This window comes from Magnolia sinica, chromosome 3 (genome assembly GCF_029962835.1).
Source record: "Magnolia sinica isolate HGM2019 chromosome 3, MsV1, whole genome shotgun sequence".
Lineage (NCBI taxonomy): Eukaryota > Viridiplantae > Streptophyta > Magnoliopsida > Magnoliales > Magnoliaceae > Magnolia > Magnolia sinica.
The window spans coordinates 4,940,308-4,956,226 of record NC_080575.1 but is presented as its reverse complement, the minus strand read 5'-3'; the positions used below and the strand labels follow the sequence as shown (position 1 = coordinate 4,956,226).

Genomic DNA, 15,919 nt, shown 5'->3' with positions numbered 1-15,919 from the left:
GCATGGCAAGGTTCTCTTTCAATCATGACTGTCCCTATAGTGGTACCGACTATGGATGGACCTTGATTCATGATGTGGATGGATCTGATGATCCTAGCCATCAAATTAACTGTGGAAAAGATAAAAAAGTTAATGGTTAAAGATTAGTGATGGCTGTGTTCTTTTGGTATTTAAGATTTTCGAAATGTCATCCATCCATAATGAGTCCCACTATTTGGACGGTTTAGATTGATGGATATCCTGGCCACTTGTGATGTAGAGAGATGGCACTTCCATATTCCGGTTCTTGGGGGCTCTATCGTATCATCTCCGGTATGAACTGTCTTTTTTCTTTATTCTTTATTCTTTTTTTTTCTTTTTTTTTGTTTTTGTTTTGGGGGTACCTACTGAAGGGTTACGATTTTGTAATCTGGACTCTGGGAGCTCCTTGGTGCACCAACCACAGTGGGAATCACAATATCAACGGTTTGGATCACGGAAGTGTGGGCCCCACCCATTTTCACAAAATGAAGTTCCTGTACATACCATTGGCTGGATCATTGATTGTATGATTCCTGATGTGGGTTTGTTATGTTGATCCCATTGACGCATGGTAAATAGCGTCCAAGTGGAGCCCATGGTTCGGTCATCCAGACCGTTGATCACACCCCAGAAGTCCCTGGTGGTAGCCAATCATCTATTCGTTTCCAGCTGAGTGGGGACGGCTGTTGTAGATTTTCAGCGGTCTGTTTATATGTTGCAGATTGAAAGATTAGGATTATCTTATGATGGAGATTGTTTGACGCATTCGCTCTTCAATCTGAGTGGATGGGCCATGCACAGTAGGGCCCACCGTGTCAATGGTTTGGACGGGCTAACTGAAGACCCGAATGGGAGGGGACTTTGGAAGTTGCTTCAGGCTCACCTGTGATATGCATGTGGAATCCAAAAGTTCCATCTGGTCTAGAGGTGGGCACCAGACAACTCAATCCGGCTAACTTGAATCGTCCAACTTGACAAGAACTGAATGGGTGAGTTGGTCCGAATCGAGTACGAACTCAAATTGAGTCAAGTTCTAGTTACCCAGTAAGTCGACCTAACTTGACCCGAAACTTGATCCAGTTAGACTCGACCTGACTCTCTAACCCTACCCCGACTTATCCCAACCTCTCTCCCTTCTCTCATCCTCCTCTTCCAAGCCAAGCAACCACTCACCACCATCACTCTCCTCTCCTCTCTCTTCACTCCCTCTCTCCCTCCCTTATCCTCCTCTTCCTCTTCCAAGCTCGGCAACCACCCACCACCATCACCCTCCCCCCTCTCTCTCTGTCTCTCCTCTCCACTCCCTCCCTCCCACATCTCTCAATCCAACTCAGTGTCAACTTGACCGGATTGGACTCAGTCCGAATCAGTCTAGGCCAGATCGAACTCAGATCGAGTCAAGCATGCTGGACTCGGTATCGAGTTGGGGTCAGGCCTATTTCAAAACTGGATCGAGTTGAGTCAGCCCTAACTCGGTCCGACTCGACTTGATGCCTATCTCTAATCTTGGTCAACTTCATGTTTGTCATCCATACCAAGAGTCCTAATGCTGAACTAAGATTTATATGATTTGATAATATGTATAGGTTTACTGACCTTTCCTTAAAATACAAGACTTACCTCCCTTTCGCTCTTCCTCTATATACAAATCTCACATTGAAAAATACCCTAAAAGAATCAATTTATCTCTACTATGTTCTTACTTACATAAATCACATATCACATAGGAAGAAAGCCTAATATACCTGAACTCAGCATAATGACCATCCAGTCCCTCTATGAGCCCCACCATAATGTTTGTTAGGCATATTAAAATCTCAGGTTGCCATACCATAGGAAACAATGTTGATTGAACTCCCACCATTGAAAACTTCTTGAGGGCCAAAAAAAGCTTCATTCAGGTCCATGTGACCTAATCAACAGGTTGGATGCTAATAAAAATTATAATGGGCCTTAGGATGTTGTAAATGGTGGGCATTCAATCACACCATTGTTTCCTATAGTATGGTTCACTTGAGATTTGGGTCTGAATGGATTTGTTGGGCTAATGAAGCACATAGTCATGCTACGGCCACAGCTTTTACAGTCAGTCCAACAGATCTATGTGTTCCATTGGAGATTTGGACATGCTTGAATTTTGGGGTTATGCCCCGAAAGGAGATAGCAAAATGGACGGACGGCTTGAATAAAAAACACACATCATGGTGCGGCCCACAGGGCTTTGACACCAGCTAGCTGGCTCATGCACTAAATGTAGCTGGCAAATGGATGGACGGGGTGGATAAAACACACACATCATGGTGGGGCCCATAGTGCTTTGACACCAGCTGGCTGGCTGATGTTGGGGTCACCAGCCAAACCGCGACCTGTGTAGCATACATCAGAGTCAGACCTGAGTATCCAAGTCTTCATCAGCCGAGTAACCGTCTCCTAGTCCGCTTGTCCTTAGTTTCACACTTAATATAGTTTCTGAGAATGATCATTGATTAACATAGACCGTTGGATAGTAGTGGACAGCGGTAGGCGAGCCACATAATAACCAAGATAATCATGGCCGTACAATAAAAAGGGCATGAAAATGCTAATACTGGGGTTCCATTCAATCCACAGTAGACCCATGCTTTCCGATGGTCCACGTGATCACATATGAACCTACAAGGCCACGGATTGCTTGCAACCATCGATGGGGCCACCACCGTGATGTTTGCAATAAATCCAACGGGTCCATTGGTTTTGCCAGCTCACGTTAGAAAATTAGCCCAAAAAATGCGGTTGATCCAAAACTCAAGTGGCCCACACGACATGAAATAGTGGAAAATGAACGGTGAGGCCACATAAGTTTTGGATCAGGCTAATAATTTTGTTTTTTCAGTTAACAATGACCTTGTGAGCGGTTTGGATGACATATAAACATCACAGTAGGACTGGGAAAGATTCCCATGGAAGCAATTTTCCTCCCCACCATTTCCTGTCGTGTGGCCCACTTGAGTTTTAGATCTGTCTCAGTTTTGGGCTCCTTTTCTAACATGAGCTGGAAAAACGGATGGACAGGATGGATTCCCACAAACATCACGGTAGGCCCCACCCAGCTTCCAAAGGAAGCGGATTGCGTAGTGAGTAACTAACCAGCGTACTGAGTAAACTCTGTGAGGTCCACACTTATGTATTTTACCCACTCCGTCCATCCATTTTACCAGATAATTTTAGGACTTAAGACAAAAATGAGGCATATTCAATATTCAAATGGACCACACCACAGGAAACAGTTGAATTCAACGTCTACCGTTGAAAATTTCTTGAGGGCCTCAGAAGTTTTTGGATCAAGCTTATATTTGTGTTTTCCTTTCATCCATGTCTGTATGATCTTATAAACAGGTTGGATGACAAATAAACATCACTGTGGGGCCTAGAAAGGATTCAACGGTGGAAATCATTATCCCCGCTTTTTCCAGTGGTATGATCCACTTGATCTTTTGATATACTTAAATTCTGGGATCAACCCCTTAACTTAGATGGAAAAACGGATGGACGGCGTGGATAGACCACATACATTCAAAGTGGGCCCAACTGAGTTTACTCGGTACTATAAGAGGGTACTGAATAACTCAGTACGCAATCCGATTTCGCTTCCAACACTTCCTGCGTCCCTTAAATAAGCGGGGAATGATCACGTACGCGGACGCGGATTCTTGCGAAAGCCCTGCGCAGGAAGTTCCTTGCCGGAAACCTAGGTAGGGCCCACCGTGATGTTTATGAGAAATCCACACCGTCTATCCATTTTATGAGGTCATTTTAGGGCATAAATCCAAAAATGAGGCAGATCGAAAACTAAATTAGCCCGCATGACAAGAAAAAGTGGACAGGGAAATGCCAGCCATTGAAGCCTCCCTGGGTCCACCGTCATGTTTATATGCTATCCATATCGTTCATAAGCTCATTCCTACTATGATGAACTGAAAAAACGAAAACATTAGCCCGATCCAAAGCATCCGTAGCCCCACAAAAGTTTCAATTATAGAAGTTTAATCCTCGCTTTTTCCCATCATGCGGCTCACTTGACTTTTTGATCTCCTTCATTTTTACCCCACAAACTAACATAATCTAGCAAAACGGATGAACGGAATAGATTTCCTACAAACATCACGGTGGGCCCCAGCTACCTTTGCAGAAGACTTTCTTACGAAAGGGCTTCCGCAGGCAATCCGTCCTACGACTCCTGTTCAAACCAAAACAACAGTTCCTCTCTCTTCTATATAAATACTATACTCATTCAACGTACCCATATCATATCCATACAAACACCTGTAGCTACACTGCTCCTGCAATGGCTACACCTATCAACCAATTCCTCTCATTGATTCTATTCACATACACTGCTGTTTTTCTTCAAAATCTCCCATGTGCTGCTGCTCAAGTCATAGATTGTAGCTTTCAGGACATATATAATTTTGGTGACTCGATCTCAGATACCGGAAACCTTATCCGTGAAGACAATCTCGGCTCCTTTTTGCCCATTGATAAATTTCCGTATGGCGAGACGTACTTCCACCGACCTACTGGCCGATGCTCAAATGGGCTGCTCATGGTTGATTTCGTCGGTATTGAAAGATCTCTTCCATTGTTAATTTTTTTAATGGGTTGGGTCCATGGTTTAGTAGTCCATCTTGTTGTTCTGATTTGCCCCACATGGCAAGTATAAAATTTTTCAATGGGAAGATCATAAGTGACAATTTAATAAACAGCCATGAACGCATGCCATGGACTGAGCCACCAATCACACTTTTTTTTTTTTTTAAAAACATTTTCTCATTCTTATTCAGATATATATATATATATATATTTTTTTACAGCCAGGTGGTTAGATCTTCCCTTTATCAACCCATACCTTAAGAGGGACGCCGCATTCAATCATGGAGTTAATTTTGCAGTGGCCGGAGCGACGGCTCTCCCATCATCCTTTTGGGTGAACCATGGCATCTGAACGCCTCATACAGACACTTCCCTTGAAGTCCAACTCAACTGGTTTAAGGCCCACCTCAGCTCTATCTGCTTCTCGCAAATCGGTAAGATCAACTACGATCTATTAAATTCATCTTAATTGCCAAGTTTTCCTTAAACAATTTCAGCGATACATTTTATAGATGATTGATTGTATGTAAGAATCAACCGATGGTGTGGCCCGCTTAATGAATACCTTGTTTTTCGTACCAAGTGATCATGGTGTGGCCCATCTTGTATCTGATCAATTAGCGTTTAACACTTCTTTTCGGTGGGCCCACAGAATGTGCACAAAAGCTAGAGAAAGCACTGTTTTTGGTAGGAGAGATTGGTGGGAATGACTACAACAATGCTTTCCTACAAGGAAAATCCATTGAAGAGGTTACAACCTTTGTACCCAATGTGGTCCACAAGATCAAGGATGTTGCTAGTGTAAGTTCTCTTTTCTCTCTCTTAGTACCACTGATCAAACATGTAGAACATCCTAGTCGTGTATTGCATGGGACCCACCGTCTAGTTTAATTCGTTGAAAAAAGGTTTGCGTCCCTATGCTATCATCGGCCCATCAAATGAACAATCCCCATCATGCATTTTTGTGACCAAAAAACTTTAAAACCGACCTTTGAAGTTTGTATGAGGACAAATTGACCATTGAATCATATCTGATTATAGTTATGATTTTTTTTTTTTTAAATATCTTTTTTGTGGTGATGATGAATCCAGCAACTCATCGACACCGGTGCCGTTAATCTTGTCATCCCTGGGAATTTCCTAATTGGCTGCATACCGATCTATCTCACAGCATTCCACAATGACGATCCAGCATTGTACGATGAAAACAAGTGCCTAAGATACTTCAACGACTTCTCAATGTACCACAACCATCAACTCCAGCAGGCCATCCAAGAGCTAAAAGAGGAATTCCCCCATGTTCTGATAACATACGCCGATTACTACAATACGCTAATGGGGATCATTAACCATGCTTCAGCTAGAGGTAAGTGCAAGCCCACATCCCACTCATGTAGAAAAACTCATCCCATGCAGATAACATTGGCAATCACTAAGGGTTTCTTTCCAATGTTGATGACTAGGATTCGAGCAGGATAGTTTGCTGAAAGCGTGTTGTGGAATTGGTGGCGCTTACAACTTCAATCCCCTAAGAATGTGTGGTGTGTGGGGTGTTCCGGTGTGCCCTAACCCTGAAAAATACATCCATTGGGACGGCATTCATCTCACCCAAGAGACTTATGCGCAAATGACTAGTTCGCTTATTTCCAGCGTCACTGGACAATGGAAATGTTTGGTGTAGAAATTTCTTTTTAGCTTTTCTTTTTTTGTAGATTTCTTACCTTAATGCTTAGAAACACAGGCTTTATATATATATATAAACGAGCTAATTAATTCTTAATTCGAGATACATCTTTGTTTTCAAGCTATTTAAGATTAAAGAGATATTTTTCTTTTAAAAAGTTCTAATGGGGCATTATGGTTTGCATGTGACATCCACTCAATTCATTATTTATGCCAGCTCCAAATGTTAGAACGTGAACCCAAATATAAGGCCGATCCAAACACAAACCTTCTTGGGGCCCAACTAATGGTTGGACTAGCTGATTTCTCTGGGACGTTACATAATAATGGTAGGCCGCACCTGATTCACGAGTTATGTGGCCCGGTAGGCCTTGAAAGATGCTTATATGTATACCTAGTTCAATTGGTGGAATCCACCTAATGGTTGCGATATACTATCATTATTTTGATTACGCAGTTGTGTACAGATTGGATGCCATATGAACACTACTCGGTAGGACTGAGTACCCGATGCAGGGATTGGATTACGTGAAGAATACACCTAGGTTTTTTGCACACTTTCCAGAGTTGCGAAGGTGCATGAGACGCAACTGAGTTGTGGATTAGTATGATGCCGATTAAGTAAAATCAAGAAACAAAAGTTTCTTAGCTTGATGAGGCCCCAAACAGCAAGCAGCGAAACCTTTTAGAACTGAGACCTATTCCAAGAGTCTGATCAAGATTGGCTAATTGTTCTGATATTTAGAAAAGGAAATGATACTTCAAAATCTCATGACCATACCATCTATCCAATCTTGATCAGACTCTTGGAATAGGAACTCAATAGCAATAATAAATTGCCAAAATAAGTAGAATAGGTAAGGCGCTTGCAAAGTACACAACAGCATAGGGCAGATAAGTAAAATCTGTATTGGAGTTTCGGCTTCTACAGGAGAAAATGGTAATGGCATACCCAAAAAGTTTTAAAAAAAGAAAAAGAAAAAGAAAAAAGGAAATATAATGATTCAAGTACAAACAGACAAATCCACATCACAGCATGATAATTTCCTTCTCTGCTGTATTGTGCTCATCTCCAACATGGATATCCATTGGTCAGTTCCACATTGATCAACATGTTAGAAAGTTCATTATGCCCATGCTTGGCCCATCACCCGATTACGAATCAAGGCCCACTTCAAGACCCAAAGGGCCTAGGAATCCAGCTCCAATCTGAGACAGTTCCATAAAAGGACAGACCTGATGGACTGGCCAAACCCATTGCCACCCATATTCGAAATGGACGAGAAACAACATTAATGGCAGTAGTCTGCATTGTTTGTTTGTCATCCAACCTGAAGTGTGGGGCTTGATTGGTGGTGTGGTCAATTGGAGGTTTGGATATGCTTGAATTTTGGGATTATGCCCTGAAAGGAGCTAGCAAAATAGACAGACTGTGTGGATAAAACACATATCATCATGCGGCCCACAAAGCTTTGACACCAGCTAGCTGGCTTAGGCCCTAAAAGGAGCCGACAAAATGGATGGACGGGGTGGATAAAACTGTGATCCCTAAGCCAAATGGCGCATGATCCTAGAGCGTCCACCAGCGGAGCCGCCTAAGGACCTTGCCAGGCAGACTACACGGGGCAAGCTTGGCAGACTACATGGGGTAAGCTTGCGAAGCCCCATAAACCAAGGAAAGACAGACGGGGTTGAACAGCAACTTTCACAAATTGTGAGGTGATGGCACCACAAACATAGCTAAACCTAAGTAAGATCAAAACCTGAAGCAGACCTTAGGGGTTGGCTCTCCCAAGAATCACCCCGACATACCAAAATAGATTTAGACCACTCATCATAATTCCGTTAAGTCCAAAACTATAGAGTATTATCCACTTCACTAGTCTTGAGGCTCATCATGTGCGACAAACCAAGAAAGTGCCCAAAATCGCTCAACTTCGACCAAAAATTAAAGCACTTGAAACATGGAAATCCCCTAGACAAAAATCTGAAACTTAAGTGAAATAGAACCCGTTCTTTCATGAAGGTACCAAAACACATACAGTGTTACAAAAAAACACACATGATGGTTCGCCCACAGTGCTTTAACACCAGGTGGTTTGCTGGGGTTGGGGTCATCAGCCAAAACGCATACAACATATCATCATCACAGTCGACCTGAATATCCAAGTCTTCCTCAGCCATGTAACTATCTCCTAGTCTCCTTGTCTTATGTACAAACTAGTTAGTTTCACAATGAAATTTGAACACTGACTATAGTTTCTGAGAATGATCATTGATTAACATAGACCTTTGGACAGTAGTGGTCAGCGGTAGAATATTGCACGCGAGCCACATATTAACCATGATAATCATGGCCGTACAATAAAAAGGGCATGAAAATGCTAATATTGTGGTTACATTCAATCCGGTAGACCCATGCTTTCCGATGGTACACGTGATCACATATGAACCTACAAGGCCACTTGGCCGGATCAGGATTGCTTGCAACACTCAATGGGGCCCACCACCGTGTTGTTTGTTTGCGAGAAATCCACCAGATCCATTGGTTTTGCCAGCTCATGTTAGAAAATTAGCTCTAAAAATGTAGTGTATTCAAAACTCAAGTGGGCCACATGACAGGAAATAGTGGGAATTGAACGCCTACCATTGAAACATTTGTGAGGCCACAAAAGTTTTGGATCAGAGTAATACTTTTGCTTTTTAAATTCATTTCAGTGACAATGACCTTACGAACATATAAAAACATCACATTGGGCTGAAGGAAGATTTCAATGGAAGTAATTTTCCTCCCCAACTTTTCCTATCATGTGGCGCACTTAAGTTTTAGATTTGTCTTAGTTTTGGGCTGATTTTCTAACATGAGCTGGAAAAATGGATGGACGGTATGGATTTCTAACAAACATCACAATAGGCCCCACCCATCTTCCAACACTTCCTGCGTCCGTCCATAAGTAAGTGGGGAATAATCATTACCATAGGTTGGAGCTCTGCGAGTCTCACTGGGGACCAACCCGAGCTTTGAGTGGCCACCATGATGTATGGATCTTATCCACACCGTCCATTCATTTTTCCGTATTATTTTAGGGTATGAGCCCAAAAATGAGGCAGATCCTAGGCTCTAGTTGACCACACCACAGGAAGCAGCAGTGATAATGATTCTCACCGTTAAACCTTTTCCAGGGCCCACCGGGATGTTTATTTGCCATCCAACTTATTCATAAAGTTACATAGACCTGGATGAAGAGAAAACACAAATATCAGCACCATCTAAAACTTTTGCGGCCCCAAGAAGTTATCAACGGTAAAATTTGAATCCCATTTTGTAGTCCACTTGAGTCTTGGATCTGCCTCATTTTTAGGCTTATGCCCTAAAATGATACAAAAAAATAAAAATAAAATGTGTGGACCATGTCGATGAGACCTATACATCAGGGTGGCCAGTTAAAGCTCCTACACCCCGTTCCCATCCGGAGACCGGAGGGGGTAGGATGCAATCTGCGTCCCTTGTGAGTTCCATACGAATCATCCATCACATGTATCACCCATGTTAGGCCCTGATCCCAAATCCAACTATAACCTTGTGTCAGTTGGGCTACACCAAAGATGACAATGGAAGATCACATAGGGAAAGGGACTACCATCATATAAACTTCCAAATGGAATGTATAGTCCGCCAAGTTCACCCCACCCCCCAACTCAAGTGTCCTGTACAACAAGAAAAAGTGGGCAGGGAAATGCCTACCATTGAAGCCTTCCTGTGGTCCACCGTTCATAAGGTCATTCCTACTCGGATGAACTGAAAACACAAAAATATTAGCCTGATTCAAAGCTTCGGTGGCCCCACAAATGTTTCAACAGTAAAAGTTTAATCCCCGCTTTTTCGTATTATGCCACCAACTTGAATTTTTAACGTACTTTATTTTTACCCATGTCCTAATAGTATCTAGAAAAATGGATGAACTGTGTGGATTTCTAACAAACATCACGGTGGGCCCCACCTAACTTCTTGCAAAAGTGCTTTCTCAGCCATCCGCGTCCTACTCATACCATCACGCGGATTTCCTGTCAGAGCCTTTATTAGGAAGTTCCTCCACAAGGATCCCGGATGGGGCCCACAGAGATGTTTATAAGAAATTAATCCCCCGTCCATCTATTTTGAATGCACATCTTAGAAAATTATACAAAAAATGAGGTGATCTAAAACTAAGTTTTGTCACACGTGAGGAAAAATTAGGGAAAGAAATTCCTACCGCTCCACCTTGATATTTATATGCCATCTAAACCGTTTATAAGGTCGTTAATACTGGGATTAAGTGAAAATAAAAATAAAAATAAAAAAATCCTGACACAAATTTGATGCCCCAGGAATGTTTCAACGATTCACACAGAAAACCCGCTGTTTCCTCTCATGTGGCCCTTTTAAGTTTTGGATACACATCATTTTTGGTCGCATGTCCTAAAATGAGCTCAAAAAGCGTGTGAACGGAGAAGATTTCTCAAAAACATGTCAGTGGACCCCACCCAGCATCCTTGTGCAGGAACTTCCTGTGAAATACTTAGCAGGAGATTCACGTCCTACCGTGAGTCCATGAAGTTGTAAAAACGGACGCGGATTGCGTCCTACCCCCGCCCGGACGGTAATCCGTCCGGTCAGGGTTATGTGGGGCCCACCATGATGGAGGTATTTTATCCAGCCGTTCATTGTTTTTTTTCAAATCATTTTAAGGAGTAAGCTAAAACTTAATGCAGTTATATGGTCATTAAGTGGAGCACAAAGTGTGGATTGAATTTTCACCATTAAAAACTTCTTGGGATCTGGAGAAGTTTCAGATCAAGCTGATATTTTTATTTTCACTTCATCAACGTCTACATTACCTTATGAATAGGTTGGATGGTAGGAAAACATCACGGTGGCCCTTAGAAAGGTTTCAACCGGGAGTGTCAATGTCATTATCACTGCAGCTTCCTTGGAGCTTATTCATTTTTACTATTATAGATTAAAATGATCTGATAAAAGCGATGAACGGCGTGGATAAAATAAAAACGGATGGACGGGGATGATTTGTCAAAACATCACAGTGGGCCCACCCGGCTTCCCAGCGCAGGAACTTCCTGCGAAAGCCTTTGGAAGGAAATTGCGTACTGAGTAACTCAGTACACTCTTATTGTCCTGAGTAAACTCTGTTAGGCCCATTGTGAATTCATGTAGTTTATCCACACCGCCCATACGTTTTTCTAAATCATTTTAGGGGTTCAGCCTAAAACTGAAGTATATCAAAAGCTAAAGTAGACCATACCAAAGGAAACAGTGGAAGTATTGATTTCCACCGTTGAAACATTTCTAAGGCCCCCAGTGATGTTTATTTGTCATCCAAACTGTTCATAAGATCACGCAGACATGGATGAATGGAAAACACAAATATCATCTTGATCTAAAACTTCTGTGGGCCCCAAGAACTTTTCAACGGTAGACTTCAATTCACACTATTTCAGGTGGTGTGGTCCACTTAAACTTTGGATATGATTAATTTTTGGTTTAAATCCCTAAATTTATATGATAAAGAGGATTTACGGAGTTGATACAGTACATGAATGACGGTGGACCCCACAGAGTTTACTCAGTACGCAATCCGCTTCCTGTTCCAACCCAAACAACAAATCCACTCTCTTCTATATAAAGACAGTACTCTTTCAACGTACTCACAGCTTCTCTTCTTCCGTAGAAACACCTGTTACTTCTCTTCTCCTACGATGGCTGCACCTAGCAACCAATTCCTCTTATTGATTCTATTCACATTCAGCGTTATTTTTCTTCTAAATCTTCCATGTGCTGCTGCCCAAGCCATGGATTGTAACTTTCAAGCCATATATAATTTCGGCGACTCGATCTCAGATACCGGAAATCTTATCCGTCAAGACAATCTCGGCACCTTTGAGCCCATTACTAAACTTCCGTATGGCAAAACGTACTTCCACCAACCCACCGGCCGATGCTCAAATGGGCTGCTCATGGTCGACTTCTTCGGTATTGAAAAATATCTTCCATTGTTTCTTTTTTTAATGAGTTTAGTTGTCTAGATTGTTGTTCTGATAGGCACCGCACATGGCAATTAGAAAATTTTTTGATGGGAAGATCATAACCGTCCAATATTTTATTTTTGTTGCCGTTGTTGTTGTATTCCTCTTATTAACAGGTCAATTGAAGGGTTGGGGTTATCCCACTTTGGAGATTTGTAGCCATGGTCCATCCACTTTGGGGCCCATTAAATGAAGAGTCTGAATCATTTAGTAGACTCTTAAGACGAGGATCATATAACTTCTCAAAATTCTCTTTGGTATATGAGCTTTATCCAATAAATTGGATTTTCTATCAGGTTTTAGGAGGAATTATACGATGGAATGTAGTGTAGGCAACCCAACTTGAAAGTGTCAAAAGATTTGATGGCTAGGATCTTCCAATCTGGGAGACTTGTCCATCCCCAGTGGTTCCCATCATATAAACTTTCAAGAACACTAAACTGTGGGCCCAACTTGCAGATAGTGTTGGTTTTGACTCTTGGATATGATATATGTTTTTTGGTGGGATTTTCAAACACTAGACCAGGTTTAGGTAGCCAGCCCAACCATTGAAAAAAAAGAGGATGTACGGCCAACTAGTGTGGTCCACCGAATCTCTACCGTAGATGAGACCGACCTATGAACCATGTGATCTGGACTCTTCATCTAGTGGACTCATAAGGGAAGCTGCAGTGCATTGTTTAGAATAGTTAGGTCTTTGATAAGTGGGGTTTATACAAGCTGATCAGAACCGTTAACTAAAGCCCCCAAGGGTTGCGCGTGGGACCCACCAATGTGTGTAGAATCCAACCTGTGGAATTCATGCCTGGATTAAAGGTGGGCCCACTTGGATCCACCGATGTGCGTAGAAGAATTCATGCCTGGATCAGAGGTGGGCCCACTTGGACCCACCAATGAATGGCCACAGTTTAATAAACGGCCATGAATGCACGCCATGGACTGGCCCACCAATCACATATTTTTTTCACATTTTCTCATGCTCATTCAAATTGTTTTTTTTTTTTTATTACAGCAAGGTGGTTAGAGCTTCCATTTATCAACCCATACCTTCAGAGAGACGCATCATTTGGCAATGGAGTTAATTTTGCAGTAGCAGGAGCGACAGCACTCCAGCCATCCTTTTGGTTGAACCATGGTGTCCAGACACTTAATACAAATAGTTCCCTTGAAGTTCAGCTCAACTGGTTTAAGGCCTACCTCCACTCTGCATGTTTCTCGCAAATTGGTAAGATTAACAATGATTCACATTAAACTCATCTTAATTGCGATTGTATAACCATGTTTCAGTTTGTGCAAGTGAGGCTCATGGTCCACTGATCCAGACCATTTGCTTATTGGACCCGTCACATATAGGATTGTATAACCTAAGTATTAAGGACATAAATAGAGTAGGTCTATTCTAATCATTGAATTGGGTATTAACACTAGGAAATTTTGTAAAATCCACGCCCGGGCCCTATTGGGCTTCAAAATCTTGGCATCAAAAATCTTTTCCATCTTTTAGATTTGTAGCCTATTGAACAACGGTCCATATTCAATGGCAAACATCCTAATATCGACTGGCCGCCACACTTTTCCAATCTAGGAGATTTTGGGTGCAAGATCCATCAAAGGTGGGACTTGAAAGACCTATGGTCTTGATTGTCGAATCATGGGCCCCACTTTTCAGAACTGAAAACGCATGTCTATACTATAGAATAATGTGGGGCCATCTATCATATCATACTTCTTAGAATCCGTTTGGTTGCACCAACTTTCAAGACATATCATGAAAATTTTCACTAAATTAAACTGAATGATGATTAATGATGAAATATTTCATGATATTTGGTGCAACCAAACGCACCCTTAATTTTGCACGAGAAATGATCCGATACGCGCAGAGCACTATTATAGTGGTGCGACTAGTTGCGTCTGGATCATTGACAGCCAATTGATTGATCCGGACCATCCATAAGGTTCACTATACATTTCATGGGCTACTTGACAAAAAACACTGTTTACGATTCTCTAAGCCATCCCTTTCAAACCCGTGGATAGGATGGTTACGATTTTCTAATATAGGTTCATCTACAAAAGAAAAAGACGAGCCCCAACAACTAAATGGCTAAAATTGCAGATTGGGTCAATTTTTACTTAAACAATTTCAACCGTCCATTTTATAAATGATTGATTAGATGTAAGAATCAACCGATGGGCAGGAATTCCAAGAGCACTAGATTATTTCTCATATTGCAACAATGGACATTGGTATGACTTAGTGTACTGGTGTGGCCCACTCAATGAATAACTTGGTTTTCGTACTTGGTGATCATGGTGTGGCCCATCTTGTATCTGATCAATTAGTGTTTTAACACTTTTTTCTTTTTTTTGGTGTGCCCATAGTATGTGAAAATGAGCTGCTGGAGAAAGCACTGTTTTTGGTGGGAGAGATTGGTGGAAACGACTACAATTATGCTTTCCTACAAGGAAAATCCATTGAAGAGGTTACAACCTTTGTACCCAATGTGGTCCACAAGATCAAGGATGTTGCTAGTGTAAGTTCTCTTTTTCTCTATCTTAGTACCAATGTTCAAACATGTAGAACATCATAGCCGTGTATTGCATGAGACCCACCATCTAGATTAATTGGTTGAAAAAAGGTCTACATCCCCATGTTATCAAGGGCCCACCAGATGAACTATCCCCATCAGGCATTTTTGTGCCCAAAAAACTTTGAAACCGACCTTTGAAGTATGTATGAGGACAGATTCACCATTAAATCATATCTGATTATAGTTATGATTTATTTTATTTTTTTGTGGTGATGATGAATCCAGCAACTCATCGACACTGGTGCTGTTCATCTTGTCATCCCTGGGAATTTTCCAATTGGCTGCATACCGATCTACCTCACAATATTCCACAGCGACGATCCAGCATCATACGATGAAAATAATTGTCTAAGATACTTCAACGACTTCGCAATGTCCCACAACCGTCAACTCCAGCAGGCTATCCAAGAGCTGAAAGAGGAATTCCCTCACGTTCTGATAGCATACGCCGACTACTACAATACACTAATGGGGATCATTAAGGATGCTTCAGATAAAGGTAAGTGCAAGCTGCGTCCCACTAACTCATCTCATGCAGATAATATTGGCAACCTAGCTGCATAGCAGATAGCAATCTAGCTCTTATGATTCCTTTTTGATAACAATCACTAAGGATTTCTTTCTAATGTTCATAACCAGGATTCGAACCGGATAGTTTGTTGAAAGCATGTTGCGGAATTAGTGGAGCTTACAACTTCAATCTCGTTAGTATGTGTGGTATGCAGGGTGTTCCGGTGTGCCCTAACCCTGAAAAATACATCCATTGGGACGGCGTTCATCTCACCCAAGAGGCTTATGGGCAAATGGCTAGTTCGCTCATTTCCAGCGTCGCTGGACAGTGGAAATGTTTGGCATAGAAATTTCTTTTTAGCTTTTCTTTTTTGCAGATTTTTTACCTTAATGGTTAGAAA

The 15,919-nt window shown here is 41.8% G+C and overlaps 1 protein-coding gene and 1 pseudogene across 1 annotated transcript; both read left to right on the top strand.

Annotated features, from left to right (window-relative positions):
• Nucleotides 1–4,345: 4,345 nt before the first annotated feature.
• Nucleotides 4,346–6,396, top strand: LOC131238535 (acetylajmalan esterase-like; annotated as a pseudogene).
• A 5,675-nt stretch (nt 6,397–12,071) lies between these two features.
• LOC131238530 (GDSL esterase/lipase At5g03980-like) lies at nt 12,072–15,919 on the top strand. Its single transcript, XM_058236229.1, has 5 exons — nt 12,072–12,361; nt 13,427–13,639; nt 14,800–14,951; nt 15,234–15,507; nt 15,648–15,919. The coding sequence occupies exons 1-5, from the start codon at nt 12,088–12,090 to the stop codon at nt 15,863–15,865; spliced, it is 1,131 nt and encodes a 376-aa protein (XP_058092212.1). The 5' UTR covers nt 12,072–12,087; the 3' UTR covers nt 15,866–15,919.